Source organism: Macrobrachium nipponense, chromosome 19 (genome assembly GCF_015104395.2).
Source record: "Macrobrachium nipponense isolate FS-2020 chromosome 19, ASM1510439v2, whole genome shotgun sequence".
Lineage (NCBI taxonomy): Eukaryota > Metazoa > Arthropoda > Malacostraca > Decapoda > Palaemonidae > Macrobrachium > Macrobrachium nipponense.
This window is the reverse complement of record NC_061088.1, coordinates 19,123,008-19,140,507: the sequence shown is the minus strand read 5'-3', so window position 1 is coordinate 19,140,507 and position 17,500 is coordinate 19,123,008. Positions and strand designations below refer to the sequence as shown.

General features: G+C 34.4%; 2 protein-coding genes across 14 annotated transcripts in view; both read right to left on the bottom strand.

The window, feature by feature from the left end:
* The window catches only part of LOC135214579 (prominin-1-like), a 440,766-nt gene extending 438,953 nt beyond the window's left edge, over nucleotides 1-1,813 (bottom strand). For 11 of the 13 annotated variants that reach the window (XM_064248931.1, XM_064248986.1, XM_064248992.1 and 8 more), the window contains exon 1: nucleotides 1,701-1,813. The gene's annotated coding sequence lies outside the window, so the exon portion shown is untranslated. The remainder of the gene's footprint in view (nucleotides 1-1,700) is intronic. The other 2 variants (XM_064248936.1, XM_064248941.1) reach the window with 2 other exon arrangements.
* Nucleotides 1,814-10,879: 9,066 nt separating this feature from the next.
* The window catches only part of LOC135214550 (uncharacterized), a gene marked incomplete in the record, with an annotated part of 215,355 nt that continues 208,734 nt past the window's right edge, over nucleotides 10,880-17,500 (bottom strand). The window contains 5 exon segments of the mRNA XM_064248922.1: nucleotides 10,880-13,547; nucleotides 14,578-14,742; nucleotides 15,176-15,370; nucleotides 16,190-16,465; nucleotides 16,749-16,950. Coding sequence (XP_064104992.1) covers nucleotides 13,383-13,547; nucleotides 14,578-14,742; nucleotides 15,176-15,370; nucleotides 16,190-16,465; nucleotides 16,749-16,950 — 1,003 coding nt within the window.

The window sequence follows — 17,500 nt, the reverse complement described above, 5'->3', positions numbered from 1 at the left end:
TTTCTTTGGGCCAAACTACTTTACCTCAATTCTTGGATTGTGGGACTGATCGACAAATGACTTCTGATACTAATCAGGAAATCGGTATACTAGTTAACGATTCCTCGGAATGTAAATTTTATATCATTAAGCCTACGCTGGAAGCCACTAGTTTCATGGTTTCTTGTCAAGCATAGTAGGGGAATCCATGCAAGTTTTCATTATTATTATTATTATTAACTACATAGCACCCACTCAACTTGATATCATTTGGTAATGGCTAGCTGGTAGGGAGGCCATATTGTAATTGGTCTAATTAACAGTCTCCAGCCTCCACAGCGTGTGTGTGTGTGTGTGTGTGTGTGTGTGTGTGAGAGAGAGAGAGAGAGAGAAGAGAGAGAGAGAGAGAGAGAGAGAGAGAGAGAGAGATTTTGTTTAATTTTTTTTAAAGAATTTTATTCCAAATATTATAAAACGGGGGTAGTTTGGGTAAAAAACTTTCAAACTAAACATCAAACATGCTGAGGTAGCATATGTAATTAATTGCAGATAAACTAACCAACCAGAACATTCTTAGACATGTAATTACTTATGCATATTCGACGTTTACTTGAAAATTGGCAAAAAGAAAAAAAGGCAAAATTAATGGTCAGCCTTATACTTAGGTAATATCTCCATACTATTAATGCATAAATACCGGTTTTCGTGTTTACTCATAGGGGGGAGGGCCGGATTTACGCTAAATTTTGTTGAGCCACAGTCTTGTTTCGAATACGCACAGACCTTCAGTGTTCAACCATTTCATCTCAACATCAGTTCCAATAATACCGTAAACTCCTAAAAACGTTTATCTATCTAACCTCTGTTAGTTCGATATTGTTACAAAATACCATTACACACCATACATAGCTCATCAAAACTGTATCCACTGTCAGAAAAAAAATGGAGAACACTAGGCCTAGTTTCATAACCAACTGAAGATGTGAACCTTGCTGGCGGCTACAAAATATCACAAAACGGGGCTAAAGCATATGCAGTATCTACCTATAGACTCTATGGAGAAAATCAAGATTATATCCCATTACATGCAATACACCACCTGTAATTCAGTCAACACCAGTATCTCTTTCAACTCCCTCAGATGCTGGAGGGGAGATTCTGCGCGGCCCAGCATCGATGTCAAGCGATTCTTCTTCCACCACCTCACCCCCACCCCCTCCCCTCCCTACTCTCCTAACGCAGTGACATCTGCTGAGGTTAAAAAAATGACCAAAAACTCGCCAAGTTCACCCAATCGATAAATCATTATTATTCCTCCAGCAACATTAATACACGGTTTCGATGTCTTTGTTCTTCCTCCTTCGCTGGTGTTAACGAACGTGGACCGAATGAGCGTGAGTCTGGCTACCTCCCACATGATCAATGACAGTCGCCCTTCATTATCGGCAGTCTCGTAGTCTCACGAGCTTCCTTAAAAAGCCACCACACAGCAGAATACGATACTTAACAGGTTGGAATGGAATGGTAGGCCGCCTTAAAGAGTGATGATCTTCATCACAGAGAGCAGCTGTGGTATACAGGGGTACAACGTACCACTCAACCCGGTGAACAAAAATCAGTGGGCTTTAGTTTAATTTTAAAACACCCGAGTACCTAAGGGTGGCTGTTTCACTAAAAGTGCCTCTTTTATTGTAAAACAACTGAAGTAGGCCAGCACTTACCTTTATAAACCGGTTCGTCTGTATTCCTTTTAAAACGATAGGAAAAATATTTACACTGCCTCCCGGATCACAGTCTCACCAAGACTAACTGGCCCTTGTTTACAATTTAACGATTTAGTGGCAAAACGTATCGTACTGCATTGTTTGCTTCAGGATATTTAACTTCCAACTTCAAAAAGGTACAGAATATTAGATATAATCGATGATATTTATCAATAATACGGGTTATTTCTTTAATAAAACTTTATATAGCAACGTTCGTTTTCTACATCGTACGTTTGACAACGCGGAGACTCGACAGATGATTATGTTGCCTAGAGCCGCAGTCATCGGATGCGTTTTCCGCAATTGTATATTCTCCCTGGAAATCGTATACATGGTCTTGTGAACTTAGGAATACAAAACAAGGTCTGTTTAAAACCCATCCTAAGCTAACCAAGAATGTCTTGTAAGGGGGGAACAAAAATCTTTTAAATAAAAAAACATCCCTCTTCTCTGTTATCAAATTCAGTAACCTGGAAGATTCTTACTCGAGCACCTTAAAAGAAGCAGTAACCAACAAACGTTTTAATTAAAGAGATCCTTTCTTAATACTCAGGAGCCTTGAACGTTCCGCGCCATATTGAAACATCGAGTGCTAAAAATCTACACTATTGAGAGTAATCTAGAGATGATCAATCTATATATCTCATCCCTTCCTTACAGACCACACGCATTGTTCAATTTGACTCACTTGTCTTATCCCTCAGGAGAAATCACGTTGAATTCTGTGGATTCAGTCATTTTTAACCACTGGAATTGTGAATCTACAGACACAAACATATATATATATATATAATATATATATATATATATATAATATATATATATATATATATATATATATGCAATATAAAAAACACTGTATCGTGCTTCTAAGAAATCAATAGAGGGATCCACAGTAATATCCTTGTTTATCTAGATATAATATGTTTATTACAAAGCTTTAAAGCTTTCGTCCATCCTCCTGTGGACTTGATCAAGTCCACAGGAGGCATGGACGAAAACAAAAAAGCTTTAAGCTTTGTATAAACATATTATATCTAGATAAACAAGGATATTACTGTGGATCCCTCTATTGATATATATATATATATATATATATATATATATATATATATATATATGCTTCTTAAAAATCACAGTAGATGCACGGGTGACTTCATTAAATAAGCGAATACCACAGGAAAATGATAGTCAGATATCCGAGCGCTTATAACGACGAAAGCGCTTGGATTTCTGACATTAATTTTCCTATGGAATTAGCATATATATATATATATATATATATATATATATAGAGAGAGAGAGAGAGAGAGAGAGAGAGAGAGAGAGAGAGAGAGAGAGAGAGAGAGAGAGATGCATTTTCTGACCATTAAATTCAAACGGTTTTCCCGGAGGAGGAACTGTTCCCCTTACGCATACCTAAGGAGTCTTAAGATGTGAGGGGCTTCTCACTTGCCTTTCCGGTCTAAAGCAAATCTTCGGACCAGCTGAATATGAACACCTTCAGAAAAATAACAATATACAATGATAATAGTATATCCAGATGCAGAAACGTAGGAAAATATTACTGAGGACGTTTATATATATATATATATATATATATAGATATATATATATATATTATATATAATAAGCAATTATTCTTCATCGGTTATTATTAGGGCAAAGGTACTGACGTCAATATTTTGAATTAACATATAGTTGTATATTTGAATTTCTGTGAATGCTGAGTGCTGTTTTAAATAATATTCAGCAGTCGTTACCACACAATTATTAATACTGATGTTCCAATGTGCATTATATTTAGACTAAAATTTCCTGTGCAATAACTATATATATATATATATATATATATATATATATATATATATATATATGTGTGTGTGTGTGTATATATATATATTATATATATATATATATTAATATATATATTATATATATATACATACATACATATAATGTGTGTGTGTGTACCGAACCATGCATATGTACAGTAAACAATGAGACAACATTCATGAACCTTACAACAAACTCGTAAGACGACCAAGATTATGAACCCAGCAACTATTGTACAGGCAGTATTAGGCCGATAGCCTAGTTGCTTACCTTATTGACTTTGTCAAGGTTGCTCTAAATTGTCCGTAAACCTTCTAAACAAGGTCCTTGCTAAACCTTCACGGCCGTATCTCTTCTTATGGCCGATGGATGGAACCTTGTTTTGTATACTTTGCGAAGGTTTGTTTACTTTTCTCAGAGCATCAGTCGCATGGTCTACTTCCCCAGAGGGCTGGCTGGTTGGTTGTGCGCCTTCTCTTAACTGTCTGCCTTTCGGGGACGATGTTTAATTTCCCGAGTTTTCGTGGTCTTATGGACTGTTTCATGTCTTCGGCGAATGTGCATGCATTGTGAGAAATACATTAAGAACGGTATATACTTTTCCACGCCGTCATATGAAATTATTTAAAGCTTTCGTCATCGCGTTTTTCACTGTCTGCGCATTACCATATACCTGCTTGAGGCGTTTGGAGTTTGCTGATTATTCTACATATTACGCCAAGGTATTATTAATATTATTATTATTACGACAAAATTTTCTCGAAGTTTTGTTCTTCTTGTGACCAAATTGTGGAACGACCTCCCTAAACCTCAAGTCATAACGCTGGAACTTTAATTTCAATCTTGGTGCAAATACTTTCTTGTTGACAAAGCTGCTATAAGTCTCATTTCATAATTTATTTATTATGTCTTCTTTTGCATTTTTAAATTGGCTTAATAATAATAATAATAATAATAATAATAATAATAATAATAATAATAATAATAATAATAATAATAATAATAATAATAATAATAATAATAAATGTCCCGATAGGTGGGGAAACAGAACTATTGTAAATGTTCCAAATATGAATGTTACTGAAATAAGAAGAATTATTGAGGATGAGAATTTGTCATCTCAAATTTAAACACATTTAAACGATACAGAGAGAGAGAGAGAGAGAGAGAGAGAGAGAGAGAGAGAGAGAGAGAACGCCTCAGTGGCGTGGTTGGTTTGATCTCGACCTGCCACCTTGGTGGCCGCGAGTTCGATTCTCGACATTCCATTGAGGGGTCAGAGATGTGTATTTCTGGTGATAGAAGTTCACTCTCGACGTGGTTCGGAAGTCACGTAAAGCCGTTGGTCCCGTTGCTGAATAACCACTGGTTCCATGCAACGTAAAAGCACCATACAAACAACGTAAAAACACCACACAAACAAACAAACAGAGAGAGAGAGAGAGAGAGAGAGAGAGAGAATGTGGTAAAATACAGATAGAAATTACTAGTAATTAAAGACAAACATCGACATAAATGTCATTGCAAAACACATCATCAACTCTGACATTCACACTGAGCGGTATTCTAACTTTGACTTATTAATGTACGAAAGGTTATTACATCGTATATTTCTAGACCAATGGAGTCGTTTTTCTATCTTCCATGGTTATTTTAATAAGCACTTTGATCCAGAATCTCGTCGCTCCCTTGTTATTTCAGTTATTCATAATTTCATTTTTTCACACATAAGCTTGCTAAACAGGTTAGGTTAGTGGAAATACGTAGTTTAGGCAACATGGGATCCAAATCCTTTAGGCTGAGGTATCTTTCAGCACATTGCGCGCGCACCACGAACATTAAGATTTCATGGAGCCTAAGTAGCAGCAGTCACAGTGACTATGGTAATTGACAGGGTATATGAATTTTGTGGGTATTATGACTAATAACAAGAAGTACGGAATTCAGAATCCAGGGAAGACGCAATGTAATTATCAAGGTGCACCGGATGTTTACATAACGGCACTCAATAAGATTCTCCGAATCAGTGGGCCTAGGCATGACATTTATTCCTCGATAATAATTATTATTCAAAATACCAAAATATGTAGGTACGTGGTGTTCTGTGAATAAAATACCCGTATGTCAAAAACGTGAATAACAGAGAGCATGAGTCTAGCTAAAGCAACACCCACATGAACAAACGATGTAAATAGGAAAACAAAGAAAATGGTGTGGGGCGTTTCAAAAGCAGAGTTCTTCGCTCTTTTGTGCTTTACATAATTTGAAAATTGTGGCGCAATTCACATATCAGCTATTTCAAAAGAAAGAAAAAAAGTCTAGAGAAACCCAACCGTTGTAAAAATTAGGGTCGTTCCTCGACTATCATTGCGTCGTCATGCTTTTTATTTATTTATATTTTGGAGGCTATTAAAGCAAGTCCCTTATGGCAGCTCTGCACAGAATTAAAACTTAATTCAAATTTTTTTTGGACAATTTTATCCAGTGGACATGTGAACGTTTGCATCTTACCACTTTGCTCAATGACTCAAACTTATATTTGATTAACCATACTTGGTCAGTCTGGTAGATTTAAGAAAATGACTTTTTTTTCCTGTGGTGTTTGCGTATGGTAACACTGCGTCCCGGGCTTTAGATAGGTTCGCTATGTGAAAGTTTTAGGTAAATAAAAGAATATCTGAGTGTATATTTGCAACTGAAGGGTTTTAATAATGTACTGTATGCGAATTAAACCGTTAATATTCGAAATAAGATATTGTTATTATAGTTGAATGTAACTATCTAAAGCACGGGACGCATTGTTACCATACGCAAACACCACAGGCGGGTGGACAGATGGAAAAAAAACAGAGTATAGGCGGTCTGGGCAAACTAGTTTGGAAGCAAAATTAAATGGGGGCTCAAACACTTACTGGTTGGTTATATCTTGTTAAAACAATCTTTGAAGACATCAGGATATAATTATAATAATAATAATGTAGAAAGTTTTTTCCAATAGTACCTATTGTAAATTCATACATATATTTATTTGTTAGTTGGCCTTGATTTAACTTTTTCGTCCCTACGGTATTTTTTCTTTCTTAAACCGTGAATTTCGCTTCATGTTAAGTTTACCTTGTTTAGAGAGTTAATGGCCTGTTACGACTGTTCCAAACGAATATTGGACGTTTATATAATAATAATAATAATAATAATAATAATAATAATAATAATAAATAATACCTAATAATAATAATAATATATTATTATTATTTGGGAGAAAACCCTCTTTTAAACAAAATGGTAGAATAAAATGGCAGAATTCTGCGAATTAATCTTTATATATATATATATATATATATATATATATATATATATATATATATATATATATATATATATATACTAAGATAAATTCGTTGAATTCTGCCATTTTATTTAATAATAATAATAATAATAATAATAATAATAATAATAATAATAATAATAATAATAATAATAATCTCGCGGGAGCACTCAACAATGATTTCCTTCGTATCTTAGCTCCCACTTGAACGGATGAAAGGTGGTTTCATTCCTATCCACATCAATTTCATGGTCAGCGGTGCTAGCGAACACACTTCCGCCGAATGCATTCGTGCGCTTAGTAAGCCTAATCACGTTATTATTTTCCTTTTTATTATTAATAATAGCCATCCTTTTCTCGCATGTCTAATGAAGCTGCTTCATCCTCTCCGTATGTGCCATTTCGGAAAAACAAATGGAGTAGAAGAATAGTATACATTTTACGCAAACAGTGAACATGCATCGTAATTTGTAACTGTACACGGAAAACCATCCCCGTAATGATAACGTTCTACCTGTTTTGAACAGCAAATGCGAGCATTTTTACATGCCTACTTGTATGTAAATTTTAGTCAAAAGACAAGTTTCAAAAATTGCAAGTCTGTTCTAACAACGATTAAAGTTTACAAATAATCCTCGATATCCAAGAAAATTTTCAGCCTTACCAATGATTTAATCTTACATGCCCAATACTGCGGCAGGATGTCTTACACTTCACTCAGCCCAGGGAGTGTAAACGAGGCATGTTTACAAGTGATTACAAGTGCTATAAAACTACAATGATGTAACAACCATCATACACAATTCCACTGGGCGCATTTTTTCTATCATGAAATGCTTTATAAATGGAAATAAAAAAGCGTCGCCTCCCATTAAAACTGACATCACGGAATTGTGATTATAAATGCGCCTAACAACAGCGCCAAGTGCTAAAATTACGTATTGAATAAAGTGGAGACCATACGGAATCACAACACAAAAATAATGTGGTACAGCACATTCGTGCTTCACTTACTAGTATTTATTTTCTGACCACCTGCAAATTCCAGACCACAATGTCTCTGGTTTTTGGTAACGAACCACAACGATCAGCGTGTTGCTAAAAACCAATCTTCGACAACGACCATCTACACTCTACAGTATTCTCGTTCAAGTTGAGACTTACCATAAGGTGGGATTTCGTTCATTCAGCTGACACTTCACGTGCGATCGTTAAGCAGAACTGGTTGGAAATGACTCACTTGAACGGTGAACCGCCAAGGCCCAAGGGTATCGCATGCCAAACTACTTCTTCTTGCTTTTGAATGACAGACGTTACAAAAACTGATATTACTATCTTAAAAATAAATAAAGAAGAAAGTTTTTTAAATTTCCTTTGGAAGCGGTAAACGTGAACACAAGATTACATTTAAATTCTTTGCCCAAAATGTCAGTTTTGTTGTTGTTGTGATTATGTGGTTATTCTGCCTTCACTTATTGAAACTTAAACTCGAAATGTTTTTTCCAGAAAATGACTGAGGCTTGTAGGTTGGTAACTACTAGTCACGTCAGTAGCAATGAATGCTTGAATAGCAAAAAATGTTTGCAAGTGCACTAGCAAACCTCTGACAAGTTGTAAACAAAGTCCGAAATTCGTCCTTGACCATTGATTTTATGGTAACTCACTCAGGCATTCATTATACTGTGATAGTGATATCAAATCTGTAATATTTATGAGCAGCTTTTTACAATTCATTGAATTCCTTAAAAATCCCTATATCTGATGATGGTTGGAGTGTTTCCATAGCAACAAAGATCAAGCTGGATTAGAAATTGGGGATTCAATTAATTTGGGTGAGAACCTATCATGATTGGATTTAATAATTACAACTTTGGCAGTCTTATCCAGTATGCTAAGTAGCTTCAGCTAGTAGGTAATTTTGCAGGACCCTTTAATAGGTCAGTTACATATTTATACTTCTGCACAAAATCCTTTTGCTTCCAAAAACAACAAACATGTTAACATCTGCTCCTTATTTACCATGCAATTGAAGTCTGATAAATGTTCATATCCAACCATTTTAACTATTCTGCTCTTCTCTACAACTACAATTCAAATTTATATTTAGTATCATGTTTCATGGAATATTTTATTTGCATCAAAGAACACCATCCAAACTCTAATATGGACCATTTCCTCAAGTCTCGGCATTACTGCCTTCTCATTGTCTTAATTAAGCGACACCTTAATTAAGACGTATTACAGTTCCCAGGTAATTAAACTTTGGCCTTCTTTACAATGTCCACAAAAAGAAAATATTCTTCTTTTACTTTTCTTGACATTTTTATTACATTTTTTTTTCCTTTTACGTCTATTTTCATACTGTATTTCATTTCCATGAAATGTTTTCATGCAAACCCATATTCTTCTTTTACTTTTCTTGACATTTTTATTACCTTTTTTTCCTTTTACATCTATTTTCATACTGTGTATAATTTCCATGAAATGTTTTTATGTAAACCAATACAGAACATGAAATTGAAACAGTATATGAGACCCGTGTTAACGTATGGCTGCGAAACCTGGAGACTGACAAAGGATCTGGAACGAAGGTTGGAAGTGTTTGAGAACGGAATCTTGAGAAGGATATGTGGACCGGTCTTTGATGTGGAGATGGGGCAATGGAGAAGAAGGCATAATAATGAACTGAGGGAAATGACAGAGGTACCCTTGATAACAGGCATGATTATGGCTCAAAGACTGAGGTGGGCGGGGCATGTGGCCAGGCCTCATGAGGATCGACTAATAAGCAAGATTACTCGAGGACAACCAGAGGGCAGACGACCTCCAGGAAGACCCCGCATGAGATGGTTGATAACGTAAAAAGGGACATGACAGAGCTTGGAGTGGATGGTCCAGGGGATTGGTGGGATGTTGCAAGCTTCTTGTAGCGGCAGCAAAGAGCCATGGAGGCCCACAGCGGAGGTGAGTGAGTGATTGATATGAGACCTCCTGATATGATTGGCATGAATGAAATAAAAGGACTGCAAAAGCACTCTAAGTCAAAGGTTATTCAGCAGTTATGATGATGAAATGGTGAGGACTTGATATAAAAAGATGAACTCTCTAAAATTCTATTTCAAATCAGAGTTCAGTAGTTGCTCATACTCATTTCATTAGTCAAAGAGAATTCCTTGGAGAAATATAACATCTAAGTGGAACTATGTGTAATAGCTTGGAAGACTAAAATTCAACAGAGCTATTTTGCAACAAAAACAGTACGTATGGGGAAAAAGGACTTTTCAACACAATTTACTCCAAGAACTAGAAAGCTCTAAACCAATTAAAGGGTAACCAAAAATAATTATTGATGGTGCTGATGAACAGATTTTTCATTGCTATTATGTACGTATAGCAAAATCCTATGTATACAGTTCTCATTCTCCACTATCTCTTTCTATGTCTTCACTTTACACAGAATACTGCAGAAAATATATCACTCTTGCAATTGTATTGCATATGTATTCTCTAACTCCTATGGAAACAACTGCTCTGTGGCCAGATGAAAATCCAAAATTAAATACTATTTGTTTTACTTTAAGCTAGCTTTATACAAGTCCTTGCCTAGAGCAACCAACAGGTGTGGTAGGTGTTAAAATCTTTGAGGCAAGACCTGGTTTGGACTTCTTGACACATCCACCCAACAAAATAAAATTCAAACCTACCTGAATAAAACTTCTGTCAGCTTATTCTACATCTCCAATGAATGCATTTAATATTATCTGGGACAAGGGTCTCTTCACAATTGGAAAAAATGAACTTTTATAGACTAATGAAACTTATTTTCATGAACTATGACCCTTTTCTGAACAGTTACATTTATAATTCATGAGTATGCCCATAGAAATATGTGGGCAGCAGTGCATCTGTACAATAACTGTGATCTTTACAGCTTATGCAAGTTCACCATCAAAAGGTTTGTTAAGTGTCCATAAAGCTTTCTGTAAATATATTTCTTATAACTTTTTATATCATTTAGAAGTGCTCAGATACAGCCTTTCCCCTACTTATCCCTGGCAACTTTTAACATCCACATATACTGCACAACCAAAATAAAAATGACTAATAAAATGAAAACACCAATGCCTGGACAATGGAAAGAACCTAAGGCTACTATAAGCTGTAGATAGGCCAAATAGTACAAACCAATTACGTAATACGAAGGGTAAATCATTAAAATTAAGGATAAAAATACCTAAGCCAAAACATAAGAATTATATATCCTCCTAATGAACTGAATTTTTATATATACAATATGTATTCAAATGTTAATTGTACCCTAGGAAGTTTAAAATCAGTTTATCCTCATTAATAGCCTTATCTGGATAACAAATACCATCACATTCAAGATATAACCGATCAGTCATAACAAAACCGAGATATAAAAATGAATATGCCTCTAATGTACTTTTCCTGGTACATCCATCTTGCTCATTTTTTGTCTTATAATTTTTATCAGAAAATCCCCTCACATTCTCTGTCAACCTAGTTTATCACTATTACCCAACTCTCCATTATCTTGCCCTGTCAATTTATATACTATAGTACATCTAATTCCTGCAATGCCACATTATTTGAAAGTAACAAATGCACATAATCCAAATCACCCATATAAGTTTGTTTTTTGGATTTAACTTTGGCTTAATACAACCTTGTATCAAGGACTCCTTCTTTGGGTTCCTTCAGTTTCCCATGTACAGGACATTGGATGTCTACAGTCACAGCATTAAGAAACTAAGACAATCCACTTTAATACTTAAAGTTTTAACTGAACATTCTTGAAAACTCCCAAAGACGTCAGCAAAGTAACTGGCATTATGTGAGAAACCTGAAACTTCTCTTTTGAACATGGATTCTCTCTGCTGCACATGCCTTAACTTTGTGCTGAATTTAATTTCATTCTCTTTTAAGAAACCCCTAACAAATTTTGGTGTCTCCTGCCTGGCACCATTGGGCAGAAAACCTGTGGTTACCCAGGTTGGCAGGCAGATTTGACCCTTCATTTTTTTAATCACCAATCTTCCCCTCTATTTGGATCTATCCTTATGCCACAATGGCATCTTGAATTTTGCGAACTACTTCTTCATACATGGTGTTCTCAGCACTTTTTTAGATACTAATATTACTAATATTCAGGGAATCTTTCAACCCTGACTTCACCAGCCTGGAATGGAGGCCATTACTTTTACTTTTTTTTATTGTTCCCTGGGAATTTCTTCTTTAGGCAATACACCCATACTTCCCAAGTTTAACAATATGCATGCTGTAGTTCCAAATCATACGTCCTTCATTAACCAATCATACTTCTGCTATTATAGAGGATTTGCTGCTAAATGGAAGGTAAACCTAAAGAAGCTGAACAGTTAAGAAATAACCTAAGGGACACATGAAACATGCAAGGCTTTTAGCAACAGCCTTGGCTGAAGGGATGAAGGAAAGAGCCCCCTAAGTACCATTTACTATGTGCCATCCATTCACACTGTTAGTGATGTGCCTCTACAGGGAAATTTTTTTTTACTTATAATTACAATAATTTCATTCTCCCTTACTTTTCTGAACAATCTTTTTGTCAGATTTTCACATCTTGTTTTACTGGAATACAGTGATTCAGACCCTAATCATCAAGTTTCTACATAAAGTTGCAAGACTGAGATCCCCAAAAAGTAAGTACAAACTCAAGAAAAGAAAATCCAACTTAGGTATCGCACTGCTTCTGCTCTTGTGCATTAATATATAAAAGTTTCCTTCTAAACTCCATCCATTTCCTCTGATCTCTAGCTAATATACCTGTAGCTGTTTAACTTCTTGAACTTTACTCAAATTTTCATCTCTTGCTCAAAGCACTCCCTACTAGTGAGTCCCACAAAAGTCTAACCAAACTACAGAATGAAATCGCACAAAAAATCATTTACTATACTGGATCTGAATGTGCAATATTCAATGACCCTAAACTTGAGTGTCTCAGCAAACAACATAATCAACACATTTTACATAGTATTGTATGAGATCATCATGGGGGAAAAATGTTTCTACAGGATGAACATTTTAATGCGCAATCAATTTGAATGAATAATTGTTTTAAGTTTCAAAAGAAATGTCTTTCTCCATGATCCCTTGTGTAGTTTTAATTTACTGAGCTTTGATCACATAAAATGTTCCACTTTCACTCTATCTAATACCCAATCAACTTAAGTTAACTTTAGAGGTAGAAATTCAGGAAAAAATCAATATCAAATATAATGCAGTATTACAATTTTGAAAATTACAACCATTTACATGACATTATTTACAATAACGAACAATTTATTTGTACCAATGTATCATCACTTGTGTCACAGCAAATGCTATATAGTCATCAATCTATAGACTCATGTCACATGAAATACACTGCACTGTATGTACACACAAATATAAATACAAAATTTTTTTAAAATCCTTTAAGAGCAATACATAGATGCAAATTTCATTTGTTTTTGAAGCATTTTCTTGGAAGTGTTAGGGGACACAAATTCAAGGGCTTCTTCAACTGCATTGCTAGTGATATGAGGTGGTTCGCCCTCCCTTTGACACAGCTGCTTAATTTCATTACAGAGCTGAATAACCTGCAAAGAAAAAAATTTATTTTGACACAAACATGCACAAAGAAAAATACAATTAGGAAAACTATCCAACAACAGCCACGCTAAAGACAATTAAATTCTAAGTCACCCTATTTTATTAAATGTGCTGTGAATATTAGTCAGACATGATTTACTTCTAACCAAGGCTAGGGCAACAGAAAAATGGAACAGTTTCATTTCAAAACCAAGGTTATTTATTTCCACCATCTTAACATAAAACAAAACAATCAAGTTTCTCAAAAGATTTTAATAGGTGGATTTCACTATGAAATTACGTAGTTTACATATTCCTATGTTTAACCAGACTACCGAATCACTTCCAGACTCTAATAGAGCTAGCCACTAGTGTCTGGAATTAAATATAAGATAAACAATGAAGCAAGCCATGAAAGAGGTTTTACAGCTAAGTACAGAGACCAACAAAATTGGATGAAACGTAAAATGCAGAAATTAATGCACATGGTGTCCAAGGGCCACAATGTTGAATACTGCCCACTATCCCATGTAAAGAACATTGTAGGTAGATCCAATGATTAGTTTTGGTAAAGTAAAAAATTATGTTGCAATACTAAAATCACCAATAATAAAATGTAAAAATAAAGCGACATACTATCCAAAACTGACGTTGTACAATACATAATTCAAGCAGCACAACAAATGGTAGTTACACAAAAATGTGAAATAGATTTTATATAATTAATTATCAAACACTAAATTCAATCTCTTTATAAGCATAGGAAGACAGACTGCTGCCAGTTTTATTTTGCAACATATGAAAAATTTTCTTACTGGTAATAGATAACACTTGGATATATTTTTTGTCATGAATCATACCATAACACTTTTCCATGATATAAAGAAATTTTTTTCCACAATATTGCTTATATGATCTTCCATGAACTTTGCCAATGAAAGTTCAGTCTTCAATTATAATAAACAAAATTCTTCTGCATTCCTAAAATACAACTGAAGCTGCAAAACTTGCACTGACAATAAGAGAAAATATACTTACCTCAGCTGTTGTGAATCCATCAGTTTCTTCAACAAGAGATTCCAGGGAAAAATCATCTGAAAATGTTGCTGGTTGAAAATGTTTTTTTAAGACTCCTAATCTGTCTTCTGTTTCTGGTAAGCTGACAAAACAGTATTCGTGAAAGCGTCCAGGTCGAATTAAATCCTAGATAATGGAAAGCATTTGTAAAATGGGAGTTTATTAGTGAATGCTAACATGTAATAGGTTTATTACACTGAATTAATATTTTCAAATTATCAATTTCAAGAAAACCCTAATTATTTTATTCACGGAAAATAACTTCCCAAAAATAGTATATATGCTGTACTTTTTCACTGATCATAAGAAAGAACCCATGAAATTTCATTACAGAAATTGAGATTTGCAAAGAATATGAATACTATTTACAAAAGAAACCCAAAGTAAACAGCATCTCAAACTGAAGAAAAAACTACTTTATATCACTGTGCCTTTTTGCTTTCCACTCAAAATGAAAACAAACTTTACACAACACATGCAGTATAAATGTTAATGTGTACAGAACTTAAATTCTTGCATATTTCTTCATTCCACAAATCAAAGCTACTACCAAATTTACCTTATCTAATAGATCAGGCCGATTTGTCTCCGCAAATACCAGTACACCATCATTACGAACTATACCATCAAGCTGCACCTTAAGGTGGTTTATAATACGGCCTTCTACGTCACTACTACCATCTTCACCTTTTAATCTTCCAGCCAATCCTTCAAAATTCTCAAAATGCAAAATGCACGGAGAAGATTCTTGGGCCTTTAAAAGTAAATTAAAATTAAAACCAACTATTAGTTAAAAGGCCAAATAGTAATACCATAAATTATATCTGTATTTACAGCTATCAAAATATTTTTACATCATAATACAATCAGTAAATCATCTGTCTATATGTACAAACCAAACATACTATATTTATTGATCAATTTGTTAACTTACTAAAAGTGATTTGCAAGATAATTTGCTTAAAGATTTGTAAGCCAAACACAAGACATTTTTAGTCCATTTGGTCTGCTAAAATGTCATATAATGATCTCATTTTGTAAGCTTACATGGCCATATCAAATAAACCCAAAAGTCTATTTCAATCATATTAGTACAGTGAATGTAAACAATGAATTTCACGAAGAAAAACTATTTACGATGCCTATACTGTATTACAGTCTAATAACAGAATTTTAGTTGTGGCATCATAAAAACAAGAAATGATGAGAAAAAAAATACGTATCTAAAAGAATTTCACCATACTTCTCTTCTATGATTATAGCTTAATTAAAAAAAAAATTAAATTATAAAATACTAAATACTACAAATATTTCCTATTCATTTGATGTCAGGCTTAGTTTACTTGTATTCTTTACATACTTAATTTTTACAGCTAAAAAACATTTAAAAAAGAATTATGAATAGCTCAATCTCAGCTTTACCAATGAGGGAATTACTTAACATAAAGCTTCTTACATATGAACACATCTTTTTAAAATCAATAATGCATAAACCTATCATATATAGAAGTGACATAAATCATCAGCTGCTGACTGGCCATACTTTTAACATTTAAAAAACTATTTACTGTACCTTCGCAAACAACTTTGCAAGGTTTTGTTCAGATTCTCCGAAGTATTTCCCTAAAACAGTGGATCTCTTGATGCGAATGATCTTCAAATGGAATTCTGATGCCAGCGCCATGATGAGGAAAGATTTTCCACAACCAGGAGGACCAAAAATTAAGTACTGGGTTGGTGTAGATAATCCACAATGCTCAAATATATGACCATGATTCAGTGACAAGTTCAAAGATTCCAGTAAATGGGATTTCATTGTCTCATATCCACATATGTCTGAGAGAGTTACCTGTAGCAAAATCAAACTGATTAAAGAAAATGTAAAGGACTATGATTTCATATGGAATACATCTGACCTACAGTAATCTAATAAAATTCTTGTTAGAACCAGTAAGTTGTATATTTCATGAGGTGAAGTGTTAACAATCAAATACATATTTCTGGGCTCAGCCGTGTCGCTCCGTGATCCCTTTTTTGTCCAAGCTTTCCTGATTAAGTGTTCAGAGGTAAACTGACACTTGAATTACCTTGGTAGTACTACATGGATACCTGACTCAAGAGACCATACTAACCTTCTGCTCAACACATGCAGTATCTTTCAAAGCAACAGGTTTCACTGTTCCAACTGCATACTCCAAATCCTGCATTGTCAGTTTCTTCCCTTCAGAATGCATTACAGCTTCCATCATTATATTGTGCAAATCTCCTCCTGCATACCCCGGAGTGTTGGATGCAGTAGTCTCCAAATCAATTTTGCTGATGTCATGTGGTACTCTGAAGAAAGATCAGGTTTAAATTATATCATAGTGTTGTGTACAATAATCTGATATTTTAATTCTATTCTGTCCTGTGTTTTAATAATTTCTAATAACATACCAATGACAAGTACTATTTTCTTAGTGAAGCCTCAAAACAGACTGAAAAAAATTCTGATTCTAGAGTGTAAACATCAAGCTACCAAATGTGATGTTATTATCTCAACAGTCTTAAAACCAACTTTCTACATCACATGTAAAGAAAGGAGGCAGCATATACACTGGATATATCATGAGATATTTAACATTTGTTCATGTTCCAGTTACTGAGAAATGTTCTATGAAGTTTTATTCTCCAATAAAAGAACATAATAATACCATAAATAAGTTACTGATATATTTAATAGTCAACTTTTAACCTTTAATACTGTAAAAAGCTTGATGCTTATCCAAGTACGTAAATAATGCAAATTATCCTTGCACAAGCGTGAGCCGCATAACTTGAAAAAATTGATGAAGGGTCATCTGAATGGTTTCTTTCTTAGTAGTGAGTTTATCTATATTCATGC